Below are 25,808 nucleotides of genomic sequence, written 5' to 3'. Positions count from 1 at the left end.
ATCCTCATTTTCAGCATGAATTAGATGATTTTTCCAATAGTGAAGTATTCCAGACTCCATTTAATTTACTTAACTATGAAATGCAGGCAGTCAAGTTCTTCCTGTATAATCTAGCAACAGCTTTTTAAATGCCTATCATGGACATGTATGGAGGTTCATAGGAGATGAAGAATTGACTTTTCTGTGAAAAATCTAAATTACATTGTATTATTTTGTTCTACTGGGTTACTTAAACATCAGTAATATAAAGAATAATGAAAGGAAAGGTCACGCTGCCAAGTGTTACAGGACCTTTGTCCAAGTACTATTTAGGCTGAGCCTTGCAATGAAAAGAAGACAAAAAACAGTAATTAGAGTTAAAATTGAAATATAAGGTTTTCAGGTATTCACTAGTTAACATATGACAACTGATCATAGGACTTTTTATTCAAGCCAAATGAAACCTGAGACAGCAATGTTTGAGATGGTCATAGGGAAAAAGAATATTTAAAACTCAAAGTAATCGAGGGAACCAAAAAAAAGCCAAAAGTCATCAAAACATGAAAGCCGTCTTTCTACAGTGGAAAACACAGACCTGAACTTCAAACACAATGGAGGGTCCTTTGCCAAAATCAACTGAATTGCTAGCAGAAATCCTGACTGGTTCTAAAATCAAAGTCACAATTAAAAGTATAGATTTTAGAAGCAAACAGGAGCTTAAAAAGAAAAAAAAAAAGAAAAGGATTTCCCAGGTTTTGGATTGTTTCCCACAGCATCTTTCTTCCATTGGTTGTGGGCTTTTTTGTTTTCTTATGCTAGAGGAAAGGATTCTCTCAACCAGTGACAAAAAATGAGACTTGAAACAACAACAAAAAAAAAGCAAAAAACAATGCAGTTTCATGAAACTTTCATTTAATTATTAGAATCACCAACACTAGGATGGTGCAACTTCAGCTCACTGCAAATAAACTCTGGTATTTAAAGACCTGATCGATTTTAAATAGGAGAACAAGTGATTTAGCACTGCATGTTCCCTATTCAAGCTACTTAATGACAGAACAAACTATTTTGCTTCTTAAAGCTAGTGACCCCATTTCAAAACTAACAGGCATCTTTCAGCTGCAAGAACAAGTCTCCAAATATGTGACTTCAGAACAGTTTCATTTTTAAAGATACTAAATCAGAACTCTCACAGTATTAAGTATCATAATGCCTCTATCAAACACTCTTCCCCTCCAAACACTCCTGTTATCATGGCAGGATACCCACAGTAAATTTGCATAAATCTTCAGAAAGCAAAACCTGAAGTCTATATAGCCTCATCTGTCTTGTTAACAGATGCTTTATCACCTGAATTCTGTAAGCTTTTCCATTTTTGCAGGATAAGAAGCTGAGATTTCTCAGCTCCTCTGCCTTTTGTACCATTTAATTCACAGAGGTTCCTAAATGCCTTGAACATCCCATTTTTATAATGAAAGAGCTTTCATTTGTCGTCCAATCACCTACCGCTAACACTATTCTATACTTACCGCATTTGGAAGTAATAAAACACTCTGGGGGGCTTGTAACAGCACAGAATGAGAATTGTATTAAAGCTGATGCCTCTTGACCCAGAAAAAAGTACTCACTGATTGAACCTTTCACCTGGGGCAAAACCTGTCTGTCAGTCCACTCAGCCCAAGAGCAAATTGCTCGGTAAGCAGCAGGTACCTAAACCTTACAAAAGGTTGGGAAACATGCAAATTTTTCCAAAGCAAATTAACATTTCAAATCAAGTTTAAAACTGAATTCGTTATTTTAAAATACTTTCCACCACTGAAACATTCTGTTGATGGTACAGACGGGTCCTGTAAAATCTAATTCAACACAAAAAGTCAATTCTCAATTTGGTGATAAAACCATAGTTCTAAATTAAAAGAGTATGAAGCTTACTGATAGCACCTGAGAAAAGAGCCTCATAATACTTCATTTCAGCAAACATAGCAGAGCTCAAAGGTCTATCTTTTATCTAGAAAAGATGGCTTTCCAACTGATAAGCATCCATCTATATGTGCTCCAAAGTATCTAAAAGAAAAATTTTCAAAGGCAAAAAGGACAGCAAAGAGTTGCTCACAGTCCAAAATTAATGCGGAGGTGCTCAAAAGGCCAACAAACCTCCCTCTGTTCTTAGCAGTTATACTTGTGACAGCCATATTCATCTGTGATCCTTGTTCTTCTCTGCAGAAGTGTAATGCCTGGCCTGACCTCACCAAGAGAGGGGAAACAAGCAGTCACAAAGCGTATGTAAATGAAATGATTCCAGTTTCTTCGGTTCATTCCCCAAGAGCACCCCAGACACAGCAGGTGGGGCAGTAGAAAGAGTCACATTGAGGTTTCAAGTGATGGAAAACTCATCATCAGGTGGAAAGACAAAGAAAAAGTCAGGTTTTCCCCAACCTCCTCCTAATTTCTACAAGGAAGATGATCCCCAAAGAATCTGTAAACAGGCCAAAACCCACACGACGCACAACAAAAGTTTAAAAAACACAAATACCACACACACCCAAAAAACACCTACCTAAATTACACCTGAAAATATAAAAAAATATTATAAGCATACAGCATTGATAAACCAAGAGTGTAAAAGAACTTTAAGGTAGATACATATTTTTTCCCCATGCTCCTTTCCATTGTCTTTCTGAAGCTTAACTTCACTCTTGAAAAAGGATGCTCATTAATGAATGTGCCACTGAGCACTGAAAATGACACATCAACACATGGGGAAGAATAATGTCAACTTGTTTCCTACGTGTTTCTTAAAACCATTAGGTAGATTGCTGTTTCCATCAGGCTCCAGTCTATACTATACTAAAGTGCTTAAAACCTGAGTCAGGAAAAAAACCCAAACCGCCTTTGCAACTGCCATACAGTAAAATCCAGCTAAAAAGTTCAAAATGAATCACAAAAATAACGCAGAGGACCAGAAGAACTGATATAAAAGACTTGGACAATAAACAGCAAAGAATACACACTCTGCAAGATATTTTAAGACATGCTTTTATGCACTGTTCAGGCGTTCTCTGTATGTCAGCAGAGCTGACATTACACCGCACTACACATTTTTTTCCAAAGACGACAGTGATACCCAATTGGAAGTGACAACGGTACAGATGCAGGTGTGATTACAGTAATGTGGATGAATTTACAGGTCACATCAACAACTCACAGTCTATTTAAAAGTAAATTAGGGATTGGAAGCCTGCTTAGTCTGTGACCAATAAAAAAAAAAAAGTGATTTGTGCTATGGTTGGAAGCAGTCATCTTCCTGCAAAGAGAACAACTCTTCCTCTAGGCTTTGCTTGGAGATGTTTCCCTCCCGTTCCATTATTTTTAGATCTTAATGTTATCTAAGAATTCTTTAATTTACATGTTTTATAAAATGAGTATAAATGGGTGTTTTATCTTTACCGTGCCTCTTGTGAATTTCTGTCCTTCTTCCTTCAACAGATAATGTTTAATCTAGTAAACTTTGGCGTAATTTAAAACAGTGCTAGTCTCAAAAGCCCTGCAGATCTCTAGCATTTGAAATGTTATTCTTCTGGGAACCCATTAATCTTCACAAAAAGGTCTCAAAGGGCTGTATTAATTAGCAGATCCAAGTAATCTACAGAAACTAAAATACTGCCAAACCGCTCCACACATACTGCCAGCTCATTAAAATACCAAAAACCTCAGTTTAACATTAAATAATTCCCGCAAGACTTTCAAAATAGCTTACACAAGTACTATATTTAAAATTTGTTTTAAATGCTAGGGAAATTTACTATGATTTATGAACACAATTATACATAATAAGCCTTTTAGAGCTAAGGTTCTAACATGAGCTGTAACTGCTACTATACAATAACATGCTTCATTAGTATGTCCTTTCAACACAGATTCTGTGCTCCCCCTCCTCTCCCCTGCTTTTTACAGAGCATTTTCTTCAACCCATCCAAAGAAAAGGACTGAGACAGGAACAGCGAAACTATAGACCAAAAGTTTTTCTCCTGAACTTGAATTTTAGTAGCTACCAGAGCTACCTTAGCTTCATCTCACTGTATTTTTACTTCTCACCAAAAGTTAAGATATATGGTAGGTAGCTATACTCTCAGGAAAAAAAATAATATATATATGTATATATATAATAAAAAATGCAACTTTTTCTGATTGATCCAATTGCAAAAAGAATTTGTAAAATGATGACAGATCAGGTCCAGGTCTAGACCAGACCTTACACCAAGACAGATATGAAGTGTTTTTTTTTACATTAAAACCATGTTGACAATGATGAACATGGCTTAGAAATGGTTTTGAAATACTTAGCACCTAGTGTTTAATTCAGACGGCTCTTCACAACTCTTATCACAAGAACGCACTCAGAAAATGTCAATGACTACCCAGGTTGCCTACCCCAAGCACGACTGTGCACGACCCGGTTTCACCCATGTCTTAAGCTCTCAATGCAAGGTCACACAACTCCTTCCCCATTACTATGTGCAGGCATTAAAACTAAGCCACTTTTCTTTACAATCTCTTAAAGACAAAACATGTATTGAAGAGAAAAAAAACACTTAACCTTGTCTGTCCCCAACAATTCTTGCTTTCAAGCCTTTTAGTTCTTCAGCTCAGTCTTGATTTTATTCTCTTAGATCATATTAACAATACCTCTTGGTCTTCATTTGAATACAAGGTCTTCGGATAGATCCTTGGGGTAAATACCCACTTAAACTTGTAGAATGGAATTGGAAATAACAGCAATAGTGCAAGCTGTCTCGAAGTGCACCACCACATACACCATGCCTTGCACTGTAAGATACAGAATAGTCCAAATACCTGAAACATACACCTCAGTGTTTTGCTTTACACTATAACAATATGCAACAAAACGGGGTTGAATGACGTCACAACAGTGTATAGCAAGTTAAAAGAGCCCGTCCAGAAGCCATCAAACTTTCATTTTCTGAGGCAAACCAGTTTCCACGCATGTTTAACTGCTTGCCAGTCCACCAGGATAGGGTTAAAAACAACCTATTCCTTGGATATTTTTTTCCTGACTACTCAGAAACCCAGGGAAGTTATTTTTGGATAAACAGCTCTCACAGATCTCAGTGGCCATCAATCTTTCTTCATTTACTGTTGTCTTGTTTGTCCTTTCTCTGCCACTATCTGTCTTGTGATAGGGAAGCAATCTACTTAAACACTGTTCAAACCACAGAAAAAGTTTCCTGGCCTCCCTGACTTCCCGTGAAGCCAGCTAGTAACACTGCACTCAATGCTGTACTTAGAAATAATTGAAAATAAAGGATGTTGCATAAATTAGTTTGAAACTATACAAAGCTCCACCAGAAATGCTTCTGGTTGGGTGAACCAAGTGCTATTTGTTTTCTGGCTGATGGCACCTCTGCTTTTTGAGGATTTTCCTACAGCTTATGGTTGCTGATGTATCTAATAGCTGTATAAATATGCATATATTTTACTGAAGATGACATTTTTGTATGGCGTGCATTAAAATAACAGTGGTTGGGAGAACACTGGTGTTTGGCACCTACTGATTCCTGTAAAATTTCACCAACTGTCTTAAAGTTGTCTTAAAAGCTGATTTACAGTTGTTTGGACAGCAGAATTATGAGGTTTGGTTTCCTGGTATTTTCACCCCATAGCTCTGAAACAAACGCAAACCACAATGTGTGCAAGAGCATACGAGGCACCACTTCACAGCTACTTCATGGTATCAGCTACACCAGAGCCACAGCGACCTTCAGACACTGCAGGAGCTGCTCTTATTACCTCGCATGGCCTTGAGGTTTACTTTGCTTAGTAAGAGCCCAGTGACAGGGAACTTCTCTCCAATACCAGGTAAAAGAGGTATAAGTGTTCTGCTGAGATAATTAATATAGCAAACCACAATGCATGCAGCAGCATACCAAGAGTGAGGCATCCCTTAACAGCAATTTAATGAAATTAAGACCCAGCAAAGACCCAAAAAGCACGAAAACAACATAAGCAACACATAGCGCCAAAGCCCTGTTCTAAAAGTACCAAGAACAAAGAGCAATCTCCTGCAGCTGCGTGTTGGGAAGAAACGAGAGACTGACGAAAGCCAGGCCAGGTGAGATGGGCTTTGCTGATCACACTCCTAGAGAAAAGTCTTGGTATGGTGTTTGCACAGAGCACTGTCTCCCCTTCAGTTGCTACATCTGGGATGTAGAATAACTTGTCATGCACTCCAAGACATTTATTTTTCTTTGTTTTATGTTTCTCAAAGCTGTGCCATTTCAAAGGGTATTTAAAAAGGATATTTTTATATATCAGCTAAGACCACTTCCAATATTCCCTCTTTCTCATGACAAAGCACAAGCTTGCTTTTTTCGGTACGAGAAATTATTGGAAAATATTAAAAGCAACCTGTTCCTAAATTTCATTTTAAAATCCAAACAAAAAAGCAGGACAAAAAAAAACTGTCTGCAGCCATGTGCACAATACTGAGCTATACAGTCTAATAAAGCAAAGTTGCTTTGCTTTGGACTGTTTCTGCCTAAAAGATGTCATCTCATAGACAGATGTATTTATTTTTATGGGAAAAACAAGCAACAAGTTTCACCAGTACAGAAGCTCAGTCTAGAAATTGCCCTGATACTTGCACAAGCTGGCTTCCAGTGTTGCAGTCTATCAACTTTCATGACTATGATCACTCACAACTGAACAGGGATGAACACAGTCTTGGACTTTCACCTGGTTGACATTTTTATTCACAGAATCATCTAGGTTGGAAGAGACCTCCAAGATCATCTAGTCCAACCTCTGACCTAACACTAACAAGTCTTCCACTGAACCATATCACTAAGCTCTAAATCCTGTTCAACTGCTAATGTCTATGTCCCATGAATTGGAAACTGAAATCTTTTTGAGTAAAAGTTAGAGTTGTGAGTCTAATTTGCTGTGAAACAGCAAAAGAAAATATCTGGCAACTACTCTTCAAGCACTTAGTATCCATTAGTGTAAAATGAAAATCAAGATGTTAGCTCAGTAGACATTGTCCTACACTGAAGACTGCAAAATCTTACTGTGAATTTAATGACGTAGTTTAAGACTGAACTAAACGCTCTACACGTTTTCCAATTTTATCAATATCTACAACTGGCATCAGATTTTCAGAATATGCCAAGCATCCCAAAGGCAACCTGGTCATTTTGTTCAAGCGTCTACACAGGAGTTGTTCTCATATGGATGCTTATTTATATACCTGCCTAGGAGCTGCTGAAAGCTGCGTCTGAATTAGACTTTGAGCACACGAGATATAACAAGTTTGTCCCTGAATTTCAACATTAGTAAAAACACTCAAATAACATTATTACTGCCATAGGTCTGCTCCATTTCAGAGTTCCCAAATCCCTAGCTAGCAATCTCTTACTCCTTAGCTAATCCCCACAGAAACTAGCATAGGTAAGGAACATGAAACTCATGTGATCTGATCATGATACTCAAAAAAATTACCTAGCTTTATGCCAGTCCTAATTAATTCTAACAGCAGCAAATAAAGCCCATTCCATAAATGAATCCAGATATAACTTAACACAGTTATGTGTCTTTCACTTGCTTGTGAGTAGCAGAGCAGGCTGTCATACTTAGAGCCTGGAAAAACAAAATAAAAACAACCATTACAGACAGTGCATAGCCTCTTAAATTTACAGCATCTCAAAAAAAAAAAAGAGTTTTAAAATGCGTCACTGAATTTTTGGTAGTGGTATCTTACTCCAAACTCTGTTACGTAAGTGAAGAAATATGTAAATTCTAAGCCTAAAATGCCACTATAAAAATTGGTATTGGGTACAGAAGTGACAACCTCCTGAAAAAGGTGGTTTTGTTTTCTTTTGAAGGCAAACTTTGATAAAGCACTCCAAAAAAAAAAATTGTATTGCTCGCTCTTCTGACCAATTATATTTTGACATTTTATAATACAATGCTGGAAATTCTCCAGGGAGATAGTTTCGAAAGATTATCAATGGAAACCAGGAACAAGCAAGGAATCCTGTTGAGAACAGGCCAACAGGTGACACGAATGTTTCTAAGTCTGTCTTGGCATCTCAAACCATAAGCCCATGGGAATTGGCTCCCCTTCCACACCATTTGAACGTCTTTCAGTATTTTTTAAGCTTCACCTTTCACACTAAGTTCAACTCTTTTTCTATTAATCTTATCAACAATTGCACAAGCTCAAAGTGTGTCAATATTGATATTTTCAGAATTTACCTTAAAGCAAATGTTGCCATTATAATAGAATAAAAAAGAAAAGCACCACTAGGAGCTGCAAAGTTTATGAAACTATATATATATATATATATACACACATACGTATACACAGAAAGCACAGTCAACACATGCCTTTATATAAAATAAAGACAAAATGCGAAAATACACAGGCATACCTGCAAATGGGACAGTAGTGGAAGTGTGGAGTAATTTCCATAATCTAGTTTCCGAAAAAATTAACAAGTCAGCATTTAGCAATCATACCTGACGTTTCCACAACAGGATATCTTAAATAATATTACACAAGTTGAGCTCTGGCACAACAAGATAACTTGGACAAGAGCGCAGAGGACAAGGCAGTGAAGCTGTAAGGCTGGAGGTGCTTCTTCTTGGCAGTTTACAGTCTGAAACCACACAGGACTGCTGTCCTACCTCATCTTTTAGGCAGGAACACCTGGTAAAGATAAGGTAATCCCTCACTATTTTAAGTACAGAGCTTTGTCAGCTCTGGTCTTCACAAGAAGTCTACAAAACTGGCTAAGACCATGCATGCTTTTTCTTCTGCCTTGTGCCGGGCAAAACCCCAGAATTGCATGGCTATGGAGAATAATCCCAACAATTTTATACTAGTTTAAAGATTATCCTATGACACAAAATCATGTGAATGTCCTGAGGGAACACTGCATAACATTCTTGTAATGACCCCATTAGTTCAGTACTTTTACAGGTATTTCTCCTTACTGCTTTTTGCTACTGATGAACTTTCATTCAACAACTCAGCAAGTTTGTCCACACACTAGTAATTCTGCCTTCTGGCAAGCTACATATTTACTCAAACACACAAGCAAATATACTGTTTTTCTTTACATTCCTCATATTTGCCCTGCTTTTCATCAGAGATGCTTGCAGCTACTATAATTCAAGTACTACATTCATTTTAATAATGGAAAACCTCCTTTAAGAATACTTAAAATAATGGAAAAAAACAGCTGAGCATGTTTGCTTTTTTTTTTTTTTTTTTAAATCTTCAGATATTAACATCCCACAAGACAAAACACATAGATGACAAATGAAGGGGAGATTTCGATTAGATGTGACATGAGGAAGAAATTCTTCACTCGGAGCACAAAGCACACATGGGAATTAGGGCTGAAGATGCACCTTGCTTCTGTTCTTTTCCATAAAGAATAGAATGAAATTACCTAAAAACCAGTGTTAAAAATAAACCCAGGGCACAGGATGGGAGGTGCAGGGCAGTCCCTGTGGCCGAGGGGCAGCTTTTCTCTCTGGCAAGCCAAACAGCCAGCCCCAGAAAAGGGGCCCTCAGCCTCAGCCCCCCCCCAACCCTCCTTCTTGTCCATGTGAGGGCAGCTTCCAAGCCGCTCCCAACACAGCCGCCTTTGGCCACATGTGGGCCACTCCGCCACAGAGGCTTGCTGAGGTCACAGTGGCCACCACTGCCCGGGGCCCTATAAAACAGGCCCCCTGCAGCTGGCCCACCATTCGCTGAGCTTCTAGGCCCTCTGACCGCCAGCTTGTGCGGCAGGAAGGAGACTAGAAGAGCAAGGCGAGCAGCAGGCCTTCTTGGTGTGCGCGGACAGCCATGCAGTCCGGTGAAGCACCAAGAAGGAATGCACCTGAGCAGAAGGAGATGTGTCATGGGCAGAGGGATAGCGCCGGTGGCACAAGAGACACCAGTGCCCAAGGGACCTCTGGCGCCCAGCCCACAGACACATACAGGCGGTACCATTCGCACCACAACGATGTGGGGAACAGGCCAGCCCTGGGCCTTACCATAGGAGCAATGGTGACGTGGGGCGAAGGCAGGAGCATAAGGCAGACAGCCACAGGGAGCAGAGGCGTGCCCATAGTCCAGAGCACAGTGCGGGACCCAGTAATGGCCATAAACCAGATGGCACCATCGGACTCATGTATGAAAATCAAGCCAACAGTGGCATGGGATCAAGCCATGGAACCAGACGACCCCCTGGTTCAGCACCCTGGCCTGAAAACATTCCGGATGGAAGGCATCCCATTTGGGCAGTCCCGGGCAAGGACTGGCTTAGCCTTCTGCCCAACACCGTGGAGCCCATGGAGCTGGATCCACCAGATGTGGAGGAACCAATGGAAGTGGATCCACTTCAGCCAGAAGAGACCTGGGACTACTGCGGCATGTCTTTGTGCTCTGCCATCCGATTGCACCAACAGCATCGGAGCAGTGCCCGGCGAGCCCCCTACTCGTTGCTCAGGCTCCATCACAAGCATTAGCTTGGAGCCACCGAACACCACGGACATCCCGCAGGCTTGCCTGCAAGATGTCCCAGCAATAAACAGCTCTTGCCAATTCTCAGGGGTTGTGTGAGTGCTGCTTCTTTCTTGGGGGGGGGGGGGGGGGGGGGGCGGGGAATGGGCTAAAGTTGTGCCAGGGGAGGTTTAGGTTGGATATTAGGAAGAACTTTACCGAAAGCGTTGTTAGGCACTGGAATGGGCTGCCCAGGGAAGTGGTTCAGTCACCATCCCTGGAGGTCTTTAAGAGACATTTAGATGTTGAACTCAGTGATATGGTTTAGTGGGGTACTTGTTAGTGTTAGGTCAGAGATTGGACTGGGTGATCTTGGAGGTCTCTTCCAACCTAGGTGATTCTGTGATTTTCCCAAGCCAAAGCGATTAGGAGAGACGAGCTATGGAAACAAACTGCCATTTCTACATGTAGTTGTGTGCTAGTGTTTATCTGTAGTGTTTATCATTGCAACCATAAATATCTACAATCTCTAGTGATTCTACACTCAAGTAATAAAACGAATGCTGGATGATTTCAGTTTCTATTACCTCAGCCAATAGAAAAGGAACAACTAGTACAGTAGGATTCTAACACATGCACAGCATCTTTTCATAGGTCCCACCAAGAACAAGGAAAGATCAGAAGCACTACTAGATCAATTTACCATTTCTAGAAGACGCATCAAAAAAGCAAGAAGTACTTTATGGCATTAATTACAATACCTTAAACGTTTTAGCAAACAGAATTCCTCACTTAAACAGCGTGCGAAACCTCATGATATTTTGGAGCAGCACCTGATTTGTGTACATTTTGCATTATTCTTTGAAGCACTGCATTTGTGTAAGTCACTTCTATTTAGAATATATGAATTTTAATTTGGCATTATATTTTCATTGTGTTCCTCATCCTTCTTCTCTATCACACTGTATTACGCATTGAACACGCTCTGGTTCTCAAAAACACCATTCAGCGATGCTCCTTTCTTTCCCAGAAAACAAACTGTATAGCTTATTTGTATATATGAATATCTGAGTCAGAAACAAAGTCCTGACATGATTACCTAAAATTTTATGAAAAAATACTTTTTCCAAATATACATATGACCTTCTTTATATGTAGAAATGTATTGCCAAATACTAGAAAAACTACAAAATTAAAATCTGGAATCAAAACAAGGGTTCTTAGATAAACACTCCCTTCCACATTTCTTGACAAAGAATAGCTCTGAATAGATGCTAAAAATATAATAGAAATCAAAATAGATTTTCAACTTCCAAGAAAAGTTAGTATTGTACATTAATTGAGGATCTTTTTGAACATAGCTGTTATAATTGTATCAGTCACTGAAGTGTCAAGATAGGTATTATTCACCTTTTGGAAATCCTGAAGTGTTAATTTTTCTAATTTTTCTGTTCTAAATTTTCTGTTCTGTTGCTTTTTAAAAACAAACAAACAAACAAAGAACACAGATTTCCCCAGTGTGAATTCTCCCATGCAGATTCTTTTTCAAGCACAAAAATATTTCATTTCAATGAAATCCTAACATCTTGTTTACACATCATAGAAGAAATTTTAATAGTTATTTTCAAAATATCTTTCCTTAGAAGTTAGCGCATCATCCCGTATGACAAATGCTAAAGAATTCCTTTTTTTTTAATTTGTTTTATAAATTATGTTTGTTCAAAATAAGGATATTTCAATGAAATCCTAAGTTATAATCATATTTGTTCTTCAAAATATTTGGCTCATCGTAGGCTGGCTGTTTCTTGAAGTTAAACACTTACCTGAAAATTATTGACCCAATCTATTAAACCCCATTCTTGTCCACAAACTACTAATAAATAAGGGAATAAAAACACAAACCAAATTTAGAATTGCTGACAGTTACCATGCACGATACCTTCCAGTCTATGGAGAATATGCAAGAGCCTCAATAAAGTTGAGGCTCTCTTTTTACAATCATGTTTTTATAAACAAGTACTTCCATGATTTTCTGCAAAGTCTGCCTCAAAAACTATGAAGGTAACTAGTAAAAAAAAAAATACTATGTACTTTCCCTCTGTTGACCTTCCCTGAAAGTTTCCTATTTTCTGATAAAGATGCTTGTTCGCTAACAAAATTACCGAGCTGCCCGGCTCATTTCATGTGCACGCCATAAAGAACACAATACGACTTCAAATTATTGCTGTTACGGTTTCAAGCTGCCCATTAAAGTGATGGCCAAGGCCTTCCCGCAGGAGCGATCACTTGTGGCCAAAGTTGCAGGCAAAGCTAATGAGAAACAAAGAGACTTCTTGAAACTAGGATAGCCAAAAAACTTACAGAGAGGAACAGGAAGGAACATTACCCAGGTGAATGGGGGAAGAGGCAAAAAAGGGGAACATTTACTTCTCTCCTTGTATAACTGTGCTAGGTCGAAAGAGCTACAGATGAGGCTGAAGGGTCATAGCCAGGAGCCGGGCATCCACACCAGCGCCGCGCCAAGCCCTTCCCGAGTTTATCCAAGTGTGATCCGCGCTGTGCTCACTGATTATTCACAGAGAGCTCACTTGTTCTCCTTATTAAACCGCATTACAGGGAGCTAAACTACATTTGACATTTTCCTATGAGTACTTCTTCCACATAAGCTGCACTAAAGCTGTTACAGAGACATTGTATGATAATGAACAGACTGAAGTCCAGGAAATAATCTCTCCGTTGTGGTGGGGGCCTAAACGCGGAAAAAAAGTTAAGAACTTAATTTCTATAAAAACCACTGATACCCTGCAATAGAAATTTAGAGCACTGAACTGTGACTCAGAAGACATGAATTTAATTTCGGGCCCTTCCACTTATGTAATCTTGCAGGAATTATTGCACAGGAGGATAATAGCACCTTGCAGGAAGGCCGGGGAGATAAGCGTGCACGTGAGGTCCCAGCGAGCAGGATGGTCAGAGCCACACGAGCACAGGCACAGATATGCCTGCTCTGTCTTTACTGCGTGTTAGATCTAAATTAAATCTGCACTGCCCGCCGCAGCCTGGCAATCGGCACTCCCTGACTCAGCTTCAGGCTCCCTGTACGGGTGCTGGCTGCTGAGACTGCGGGCACCCAGGCTGCTGAGAGCCCTGACACTCAGGCTGATCCACCTAATCATGGATCAGGGGGCACCCAGGCTTCTGGGGAAGGGCCCCACGGCCAGCCTGTGTGCCTGGCACCAGTCCCACTTGCTTCCGTGAGGACAGAGCCTATCCTTCCCAACCCACAGCAGGCAGGAGTGCTGCTAGCTGTACCCATGACACTTGGTGGCTTCGGGGTGTTTTGTCACTTGTTCTTTGGCAGGAGGACAAAACCTCCATTTATTTGCAATGGAAACACACCTTTATATTCCCTCGTCAACTTCACAGACACTTCCCCTTGTTGAAGTGAAGAAGGTTCCTGCCAGCCTTCTTCTCCAGCCTGTTCAGGTCCCTGTGGACAGCAGCACAGCCCTCTGGTGCCAGCCACCCTGCCCGGTTTCATGCCATCTGGAACTTGCTGAGGGTGCCCTCTGCCCACCATCCAGACCATTAATGAGGATTTGAGCCGGATCAGAGCCAGTACTGCCCCTTGGGGCACACTACGAGTTACTGGCCTCCACCTTGACTTCGCACTGCTCATCACCAACCTCTGCATGCAACTGTTCAAGCAATTTGCAACCCATATCATGTTCTATAAATGCAAGTCATACCTAGGTAGCAGGGGACTGAGTAATTCTGCATGCAGGTGAGACTCACGTTGTTCATGTTTGAAAAAAAAATCTGTTTTATATATAAACTGAAGAAATAATTAAGGCCTTGGCTTTTGGAGAACAATAACAGAAAAGGGATACCTGTGGTTCTAATACAAAAGCAATTCCTTGCCTAAGTCTTTGAAAGGTTCAACATTATAAATTATATACGTACAAAATTACATGGGCATACATTGGTTTTAGTGGTATGTCTAAGGCCTTGAAAGGAAGGGCCTTCTCTCCTTAAGAGATTTTTAGACAAGTGCTCATTTGTCTCAGCCAAATTATGAAAATATTTTGAACACGCTAACATGAAAGATCACATGCTGGGATGGTTAGTCCCAGAAAAACGTACATACCTCAGGATTCCAGAGTGGTTTGGTAAAAAGAAAAAAAAAAAAATCCATTCTGGAGCTAAACTCAGACGATGCTGTGAAATCCATACTTTAAAAAAAAAGACATACTCACTTTTAAAATTCATGGGACTTGAGTATGAAGCATGTGTTGGAACTAAGAATGAGTAAGATACGAAACAAACCAAACAGGAGAAAAAAGGGTAGCTTCTGAATCACTGAAGTGGGAATGCAGGGAGTGGAAGAAATGCCCCATGGTCATCATGGAGCAAAGCTTCAAAGCCTGCTGTGCTGGAGCTAAACATCTGCAATAGCTACATCATATGTCATATTCCTTTAAAATCAGGAATCATTTCCATAGGAAAATCAAGCAGCAGCTAATATTGCTAATGCAAATCTCTAATTCACAGTGTCTACTCATGCAGGAAATCAGCACATGATGGCATAATTAATAAAAACAGTTTCACTGTTAATGGAAAAATGAAATTTAATAAAATTCTTTTCTCATGCTTTAGGGAAACAAGTAGAGGATTTAAATAATAAATAAATAAGAAGTCTTCTAACTACCTAAATTTCTCCTCTTTGACAGGAAACTCCACCCCATGAAATTTGAATTTCTAATCCTTTTTTTTCTAGCTTGCGTTATATGAAGACACGATATGATTTGTATGACTGATCACCTCTTGGTAGATGGGCCCTATTTTGCTTGGCATCATGCAGACATGGAACAAAATGACATTACTTCACCCTCTGTAAGACAACAGAGATGGAAACAAATGGGCGGAACACAGGAAAAAAGGGAGACATTTGTCAGTATGACATGCAGCAGTCTCAGCAAACTGTCAAGCTAACCACTGTCAGAAGCGTATAGGCATAACAATAAAGAAGAGTATAAAGGAGCAACGGGGAAGTCATCCTGAAATGTTAAGATTGAGCTCCCTCCAAATGGGAGGGGCATCAGAAATAAAACTATCAAGATGTTTGCTAATGAACTGATCTGTACTACTTCTGTTACTGTGTTTATGCACGACAAACCTTAATGGCCTGCTTCTCCCACATACAGCTTTATGAAGAAAGAAGTTTGGGAATGAAATGGAAAATTGGGAGGTATCCCAACAAATGAACAGAACCAGGAGGTATGCCTGAAAGAAACTTAATGCAGAACACAGACAAAGTTTCACTGAAACAACAAAATGCATGGTTCTGTATACTACTGCAAAATTACCTCCGCCACAGTTTGAAACTAAAGAAATGATGCAGACCAGCACCATCACATTTTACAGGAAACGTAAGACTATAAGCTATTTCAAAAGGAAGTTCCTCCTGTTAACACTCACCAAGTATTCTTTCTGCAAAGACAATTCCTCCGTATGCATGTGTATGCACATCTGTGTGTATCAGTACACATGCAGTTGTACGTAAACAAGGAGAAAAAGTAATAGGAGCTAAAAGGGAAAGGGTGCAGAGTTTCACAATTTTTGTTGTCCTACCTCCGTAACTTTGCACACAGCACCACAAGGCTAAGTTTACTTTATATGAGACTTATTCACAAATTGAATCACCTACATATTTTATACTGCAAGGCAATTTGCATGGTTCCCAAGGAGATAAGTTTTAAAAATCTTCTCTGGAATCCACTGATAAAAAAAATGAGGAAAACTAGTAATAATAAGATATAATGATGAATTAGTCTACACAGAAAACTTATCTTTTACTGAGCCCATCAGGAAAGCCTAGATAATCACTAAACATTTTGTATTGCTTTTCTTTATTCTTATCTCCAGCTTCATATTTTTACCGTGACTAGGCAGAACGTTTTCGATTTTCTATCTTTTTCTTTTACAAAATATCAAACAAGGATAAAGGATTTGGGAACATAAAGTTAGACGTAAACAAGAATAATATAAATACATTTTCTGTTTGTGCAAATATACTTACTAAGCAAAGCATACATTTTAAATAGGCCATATACTTCTAACCACAACCAAAAGAGTCATTTTTGAGACAATTGCTATACCTGATAAACCTCAAATAAGCTTTGAATGGAGAATTGTAACCTCTGTGTGCCATGTGTGGGAGGGAATGAAGAGGAGGAGACATCTTAAAAATATAACAAAAAAGGAAAAAGATGACGGAGCCCTCGCTTGCATTCTGCTGGAATTAAGAGGCATTAAAAAAGGTCACAAGTAAACTTACAAAAGCCAGTATTTTCACAACACTAATTTCCTGATCTAAGATTTAAGCAAGAGAACAACAAGGGAAAAAGGTTATTTTCTAACTATAAAAAATAAATGAATTATATGCTAAAAATAGTATCGCGCTAAACTCTCAGGCCATTACTACAAGTTTTTTCAGTTGAACTTTAGATGAGTATCTCTCCAAAATAATATATGACATTTTCCTATTTTCCAACACTGTCCTATCCCTAAAAATGCCCTGAATAAAGATTGCACTGGCATCTTTCTTTTCCCGAGTGGATACAGTATTAATTATGACAGATGTAGTACTGCATATAGTGAGGCAGAAGTACCTTCCTTGGAAAGCCATACCAACCCCTTGCGGTTACATGAAAGATGCAGACAGCAGGTAAGGAGAAAATGGACAGTAAGCGAGTAAGATTGAGAAGATCATTTATGCATTATAGATCTTACAGTGCTCCTTGTAGGCAGAGTAAGATTTACGAGGATATTTACAAGGACACTGGAGAAATGTGAGCTTAATGCAGGAGAAGAGTACCTATGTGAAGATTTGAGAAGTGGGAAACACATTCAGTTTGGCAGAAAGCAAACACGGTTTCCCAAGGGATTTCTTTTTCCTACACAAATACAAGTTTCACTGAATACTGATGAAGGTCTGCAGAACTAATCTACATCAGCTGGAAGGCATGCAAGAAGTCTGCATTTCTATTTGCTGGTGCTACAGAAATGTAAAGGATCCTAGTAATACACACACAAAACAGATTCTGTTCTGTCTTTATTAGCTTTGGTGAAAAAAATCAAAAAAATAAATCTGGTCTCCTCCTAAGTTGACAAGATATTTTCTGTCTATCCTATAAACTACAAAAGCAATACTCATCTAGTGGCTACTACTTTCTACCTTCTGTCTTTAAAATCAAATAGACAGTCATAATTACTTTAAATGCATTTAGTGGAAGTTCAGCATTTCTTTAAATGGACCATTTTCACTTAATTCCCTACACAGAGAATTTAATCTAAGTTATTTTTCTCTGAAAAATCTCGATTTATGCATTTAATAACCTCTTGGACTTCTGAGGAAAGTCAGCTTCAGGACTGAACAGCTGCTCTGTCAAACCAAAAATGATAACCCAAGCCATGTGCATTAGCTGTATGCCTTGAGATTGGATTCTATAGCATCTAATAAGGTATGAGCTCCATTTGAAGCTGTTCCCAAAAACACAGCATTCACATCTTCTCTCCCCTCTTTGAATTCTTAGCTATCTGTGGCCAGTGGTGTACTAAAAGCATCCTTTTCGTCAACAGAGAGATTTGTTTTCTTGAAGCACACAGGGATCTAGTACTCTGAGTCTTTTATTTCTCGGTCAAATTGTTTGAAATTGGGGAAGGTGTTAAAAAATACTCCAGAGGGGAGACTGTCAAAAATGACCTACCTTGAACAAACCAGGCTACGATATAGCCTTTAGCATTAGCAAGAGAAGAAAAAAAATATCTTGCTTTCCAGTCACTCTAGAAGATAGACTTTAAGCAGTGGTATACAGATAGGGAAAGCTTTTTAATTAAAATGTCTAGAAATTGCAAATGTTCTTTTTCAGAGTTAAACATATAGACACTGTGATCCAACACGCTCATAAAGAGATTTTTAAGCAAATGAAATGTTCAATTATAGTCCCTGTTTTGTAGTGTTTACATTCGCGCAAGACCACTTTAATATTGCTTTTTTCTTTGCATACATTTATATTTTTACATTTTTTAAATCAGCATTTCAATTTTAGAGCTCTATCCCAGGCTCTCACTTTCTTTAAGGCATTATCTTTCCACGAAAGTCAACATCATTTTGTTAGTTTATGAAATTAAATACACGTACCCACTGTAGTGTTTTTTTTGTGTTTTTTTTTCTCTCCCATTTAGTTGCTGTTTCTTGAAGCAAGTTTTGAAAGAGTTTCCAAATAAGTTTAAAGACATCCAATTTATTTGTAACCAGTAAATTACTTTCACAAGTGGTATTGTATCCTTAAGGTGTGATACCCACGTTTATTAACTGTAGAAAGCAGTCAGAATTCCCTCTACATATGATCATCTCTTCTAGCAATTACAAGAAGCACTGGATGTAGATGCTTTCAGTAAATTAGAAGAATATATTTCAGGAAAGATAGGGAACACAAAGAATATTCTTACATGAACACGTATTATGCTTACCTGTTCTTGTTCAAGTACACGGTAACCGCAGAATGTAGCTAGAGGTGTCCTTTCTTGACTAGCATACAAGTTATCACTTTACGCAATTACATATTATCTATTTTAATACTCACAAATAATTTGCAACAACATTTAAAAGTTTGCAGCACAAACCTGTCTTTCTACTGCAGGTAAAAAACTTTTAACAGACATAGCATGAAAATTACATTATACTTGCCCATCACATGCGTAAGTCGTCTAATGAAATAACCTGTAAAGATTTTATTTTGATCATTATTCTACCTGATTCACTGAAAATCTTATTAAGTGTGGAAGTGTTTTCCTTCTCCCAACTGAATCTTCCCCCTTACTATCCCCTACACCCTTCTTACGCCTACTGTTCTTCTGATAAGCTCAATAACCCACCTACATTTGGGGTGAAATTGCTACAGCCTCCTCACAGTGACAATGCATTTCTTTCCTGATTGGCCCAATGTAACCATGCAAGAGAAAATTATTCAAAATATTACTTTAAGAGTATAGGTTAGGAACTAACCAGATGGGAAACCAGAACCAAGTATCTGAGAGACTAAGGAGAAGCCTACCAGCAAAACTGAAAACAGTACAGTGAACACAAAATATGGCATGTCAACTAAAAAAAAATAAAAATCTGTGAACTTTGGATTATATTTATTAAATGTGTAAAGATGGTTTCCATTTTCACAGACAAGATTTACCTTACATCCACCAACCCAAAAAACATTTTCTATTTTGTGTCACTGCTTTACTTGGCCCTGATTTTCAGTGCTGTTTAAATGACGCAATACTCTATTTCTTGACAACGCTAATTTTTTGACAAGTCAGTCAATCGTCAAACTTTTACCCTGCATGAGAAATGAATTGCCCAAGCTTTTAGACTTTTAAAACATAGCTATGTTGAAGTATGGTTCTTAGATGCAAAAAGATACTAAGCTACTGAAGGTAAATGTAGGAATACAGTTTTTCTTCAGGGAGATACCTTCGGAAGTAATCTACTTGCAGTCAGTGTGCAATAAGAACAGTATCGTGCTACATGAAACTTATCTGAATGGCAAAAGTAATGAATTATTTTTTTTTTAATAAATTTTAAAATCTATTAATACCTAGACAATTAGTAAGAAATATCTCATCTTCCATACTAGTACATTTTTTCCCCAAAGATTTTTATGTTTATTCTTCCTCAGCCTGCAGCTAGCAAGCCCTGAAATGTCATTGCTTACAGGCTATTGCACACTCAAGCTAATCTAAATTTAAACTCTTCTGATTTTTGACCCAAGGGAATAAACTGCAATCAAATACAAATTGCAAAAATATTCAGCATTATAATTCAGCATTCTGGAACCAGAGTTTATAGACATCCCTGGTTCCCATTTTTATATTTGCTAGCCAAATCCCACCCTTCTTACATACAAGATGAATCTCAATCTGTAAACAGTTCTGCCCACGTGTTTTACTGCATTTGTGCTCCCACTAAATATCACGATCATTTCTTCTACTTTCATATTCCTCAGAAAACATCCCCTGACTGGGGCCAGTAGTTTTTTGGAAAATCTACTTAAAGCAAAAGCTTATGAATGGCCTGCTCAAAAATAAGAGTCAACACGCATATAACAACAAAATTAATGTACTGTTAATAACTCCTACCAGCTCACTGCTAAGTCGTGCACTTTTAGAGTGTTGCCCAGTTTATACTCTCCAGACTTCAGGGGTTGAGTACATTCTTTAGCATGAGCAAGGAATGAGTTCGCGTGAGTATCTACAGGAAACTCTGAATCCTGGAGAAAAAATAAAATTATTAATTATCAGAAAAGTTACATAAGTTCAAGCAATGCACTACTTATTATGTTACTATTTAAAAGCACGATTTTATCTTATTTTTTCACCCTGCTTCATTTTCATCAGTTTTTAATTCTCTATTGTTCTGATTTTATCAATTTTGATATATATTGTTAAAGCTGAATGCAGGCGTATCTCGAAGACCGGTGCCTGTAGTGAACAATTGAGTATTGTCAGATTTATTAATTTGTTCCGCTATAATTATATTCCTGTAAGCTCACTGTTTATACCAGCAAAACACCTTCTTCCCCAAAACAGAAAAAAACACCTACGTAGTTCAGCATAACTGCAGCAGGAAAGAAGCAACTCTGCACTGTGGATGCTGTGAGATAGAGTTAAAATGGCAAATAAAATTCTGCTGTCATTTATACACAGAACAGAGTTTGTGTAATGATACAGGTGTAAGTAACAAATTTGGCCTGATGTTTTAATTATAAGTATCATTTATGTACCCCATACTGGAAGAATATACCAATCCCCTATAAGAAAATCCTCTCTGCGCAATTCAGGACAATCTCTGCTTCCAATAAGTATCTGGTGGTAGACAGTCAAAAGTTAATGCCAAAAAAATTTCAGGTAAACCAAATAATTTTCCTTAAACAAAAAAATGTTAAACGAGAAGTATAAAATTACCAATTAATATCCAGTGATCTACTCTGTACTGTACCATCTCAAGATCAAAAAAAAAAACTTTTAGAAACCTTTCCGTTTCATCAACTGGCAGCCCCAAAGCTCCTCCAACTAAATTCGAAGGGAAGAACTTACATTGCCCTTGTCCTAGTCACTCAATTTGTATTTGATTTCCCTCTCTTTATCGTACATACATCTCCTACACCAGAGATGAAAAGCATAAAGTCCCATGGTCATGCTCAGTGCAGCAGGATTCATGGTGCAATCACTGAATTATCAGCTAAATAGTTTCCATTATATTTCTAAAAGGAAAAATGATGGAAACAAAGAGAGAAGTGTGCCATATATGTTCACGGAAATAATAAAATGCAAAGGAGAGCAGATACAGGTAAATAACCTTTTTTTTTTCCTTCATGCATATATGCAGACCTGTACTGAGAGTAACTCCAGGCACTATTTCCCACAGACCACTGCTATGTGGACAAGATGATCCTTTTCTCTACTGGAATAAATGACCAGTTTCACATGTGGCATCATTCCTGAAGAATTCACCAGCACAGGAACACTTGTTGAACAGAGCACTGCAACTTCAGGCGTTCAGAGGAGACAGCAGCAGCTGATGCTGTTCAGCAGCACACACTACATCAGGTAGTTCCAGGTTTGCAGAGTTTTAGCTGCCTCTCCAGAGCAGCAATGCAGTGAGACAGCATCTGCATTAAATCTACCCCTCTATAAGATTCAGCTACAGACCCAAAGCAGTCTGTTCTTCAAGGCTCTTGTCTTGTGAAAGGACAAAGACAGACCTACCATTCAGCATGGGCAAGGAGGCACCTGTCCTGGAAATCTGTAGCTTCAAGAACAAATGAGAAAGCTTTTTTTTTTTTTTTTTTTAATTCAGATAAAACTAATTAGACATAAGACAAATTTGGACTGAACCCTGAAGATAACTCCCTCTATGTGTAATAAGATATCTTTCGAGCATGGCATTCAGACTATTCATTTAGTAAAAGTGACGATCATCATGAAAAACATCCTCATCAACAGATAACAGAAGGCAAAACCAGGTGTTAATTGAAATGGATGGCTCAGCAAAGATTCATGGGTAACATGCTTAAGATGCTGGACTGTAGGACTAGATTCCTAAAAACGGCCCAAATCCTTCAAATATATACTGAACAGAAACAAGAATACTAAACTACCGGTTTCCTTCAGCTCCAGCAGTTTAAAGCATAAGACCCACAGAACTTCTGCTGGAGCGCACCGGCGTTGGAGCAAAACATCTGGTCCCTGGGACACAGTGAAGACAGTCTGGCTGTGAACCAAGAACCTCACTGCAGACTTGATACTCTGTACACATGCCATCAGAGATGGGGGCTGAGGTTTCCACAACAAACCTCAAACAGCCCTCAAGTCAAACGTGAGCAGACTGAAGTTGTCAGGCTCTTCCCCAAGAAGAATACAGATTTCCTGGAGTCGGAGCAGGCTCTGCCAGATCAGCGGCAGAAGGGATCGCAGCATGAGGAGGGTTCTGAATAGAAGGAAAGAAACATATCAGCTTGCCCAAACAGGGAATGAGGACGTTATCCAGCGTAGGCCCCAGAAAGAAACTGGCCCTAAATCATTGAGAATGGATCTTCGTACTGACATTCAAGTCAAAGACAGACTTCAGATGGCTGTTTGGACATCAACTGCACTTGTCATTTACAATCAGCTTGAAATAACTGTCTGTTCAGGGCTTCAGGCAGGTAAACTGCATACAGCAGTATTTAGAGTTCACCATAAGATCAACCCTGCTGAAAACACCTGATGTAAAATCTTGACAATCTTTTTGGTACAGAACAGAACTCTATTTATTTATTTATCATTATGGGCACATGAGATCTAAATTGAGCATCAGGTTGTTATTAATGGGTAAACGTGTGCTTTAAAATAACTTGAATGAGTTCTCCACGCCAAGAGAAAAATCTGTTACTCCAGAATGGGCTGTGAGACAGATCTTACGTATTCTCCAAAATACTTTCTTCTTACAACTATAAAGGTGATAAAACAACAAAATGCATATATTTCTTGCAAGCTCACTTTCAATCTGCGTGATCTAATGTATTTTTTTTTAAGATTAGTCAGACTAGATTTATTACCAACTCTAATTAACCAAGCTAAACAGCTTTATTAAAAATAGATTGTCATTAAAGACCATAAGGAGGATAACCATACACAACATATTTTAAGGGCTATGCTAGTCATTACAAAACCACTTACAAAGACTGTAAAGTTTTCTAAAGACTAAGACGATCTTTCACGCTTACAACATTTTCAGGACATCCTGCTGCGAGGAACTTTAAAAGAAAGAATGAAATTACCATATTATTTAAAACGCCCATAACCACTAAGATTAAGAACAGAATAAAATCTATGTATTTTAATCCAAGTATGTGCACACACAGCAGGGATATCCACTAATATTTTTTTTTTGTTTGCACTTAACTTGATGGCAGCAGTTCTGTTAATTTGAAGGAATAAATGTACAGCAAATTTCAAAATTACAGACTATGAAGAGAATATCATTTTGTCTCCCACTTCAGAAGCTTTCTACACCACATCTGTAAGGATGCTATTAACCCGAATCAAACTCTTCAAATGATTAGCAGAATTACTATTAATTTTAGCTACTGACTTAATGATCAGTACAAGTGCATCTATGACAAATAACACCTGAAATATACTGTGCAGTGTGGCTTCTATCACATATGTAGCCTAATAAACCCAGTCCAATATCTAGTGGGTTTTGATGCTGTTTGTTTTTACTTGTTTACAAGAAAGTAAGACTGGATGTGACAAAGCTTTACATGTTTAATACCTCACATACTTGGTCATAGATATGTAAGTTTTGTTCCATCTAAACTACGTTTGTTTCCCCTTCAAAGTTAAGAAACTACGCATTTAGTTTTGTGTGCAGAAAAACTTCTCTGGTGTCCCCTATGCAATTATTTTCTAAGCTTGTATAGATAGGCAAAACTTTAGCTTCAAGAAGCCATAATGATGAATAATGATGAAACAATGGGCTCCATTTCCGTGGAACAGCATGGACTGAGAATGACGACTAACTCAGGACGTTGGTCTTGCCCTTCTTCTGGCTGGAGAAGATGACAGAATCTGGGGAGATTCTGCAGAGCAGTAATCAAAGTCATCCTTTGGTGGTGAAAATCCTAGTTTGTTTTTTTTTTTTTGTCAAGTGCAGTATTAACAAGACACCTATGTCTTGTACTGAAGTGCTAACTAAACACCTATGCCTTCAACCAACCTTTTCACAGTATTTCACAGTATCACAGTATCACAGATTTCTAGGTTGGAAGAGACCTCAAGATCATCGAGTCCAACCTCCGACCTAACACTAAGTACTCCACTAAACCATATCGCTAAGCTCTACATCTAAACGTCTTTTAAAGACCTCCAGGGATGGTGACTCCACCACCTCCCTGGGCAGCCCGTTCCAATGCTTAATAACCCTTTCGGTAAAGAAGTACTTCCTAACATCCAACCTAAAACTCCCCTGGCGCAACTTCCGCCCATTCCCCCTCATCCTGTCACCAGGCACATAGGAGAACAGACCAACCCCCACCTCTCTACAGCCTCCTTTCAGGTAACTGTAGAGAGCGATAAGGTCGCCCCTGAGCCTCCTCTTCTCGAGGCTGAACAAGCCCAGCTCCCTCAGCCGCTCCTCCTAAGACTTGTTCTCCAGACCCCTCACAAGCTTGGTCACCCTTCTCTGGACTCGCTTGAGCACGTCCATGTCCTTCCTGTAGCGAGGGGCCCAAAACTGAACACAGTACTCGAGGTGTGGCCTCACCAGAGCCGAGTACAGGGGCACAATCACTTCCCTACACCTGCTGGCCACACTGCTTCTTATACAGGCCAGGATGCTGTTGGCCTTCTTGGCCACCTGAGCACACTGCTGGCTCATATTCAGCCGACTATCAACCAATACTCCCAGGTCCCTCTCGGCCAGGCAGCTTTCCAGCCACTCATCTCCCAGCCTGTAGCTCTGCTTGGGGTTGTTGCGCCCCAGGTGCAGGACCCGGCACTTGGCCTTGTTGAACTTCATACAGTTGACCTCAGCCCATCGCTCCAGCCTATCCAGATCCTCCTGCAGAGCCTTCCTGCCCTCGAGCAGATCGACACACGCACTTAGCTTGGTGTCATCTGCAAACTTACTGAGGGTGCACTGGACGCCCTCATCCAGATCATCGATAAAGATATTAAAGAGGATATATTTTGATATAGATTAGCTGTCGATAGC

General features: G+C 39.1%; 1 protein-coding gene across 4 annotated transcripts in view; it reads right to left on the bottom strand.

Moving 5' to 3' along the window:
- Window positions 1-25,808, bottom strand: part of SPAG16 (sperm associated antigen 16) — a 398,441-nt gene that overhangs the window by 300,745 nt on the left and 71,888 nt on the right. For all 4 annotated transcript variants that reach the window (XM_048058307.2, XM_048058308.2, XM_048058305.2 and 1 more), the window contains exon 10: window positions 20,690-20,820. In XM_048058307.2, the coding sequence (XP_047914264.2) occupies window positions 20,690-20,820 (131 nt within the window). The remainder of the gene's footprint in view (window positions 1-20,689; window positions 20,821-25,808) is intronic.

This window comes from Anser cygnoides, chromosome 6 (genome assembly GCF_040182565.1).
Source record: "Anser cygnoides isolate HZ-2024a breed goose chromosome 6, Taihu_goose_T2T_genome, whole genome shotgun sequence".
Taxonomy (NCBI): domain Eukaryota; kingdom Metazoa; phylum Chordata; class Aves; order Anseriformes; family Anatidae; genus Anser; species Anser cygnoides.
Note: the sequence above shows the minus strand (reverse complement) of the source record. Positions and strands in the feature narration are given on the sequence as shown.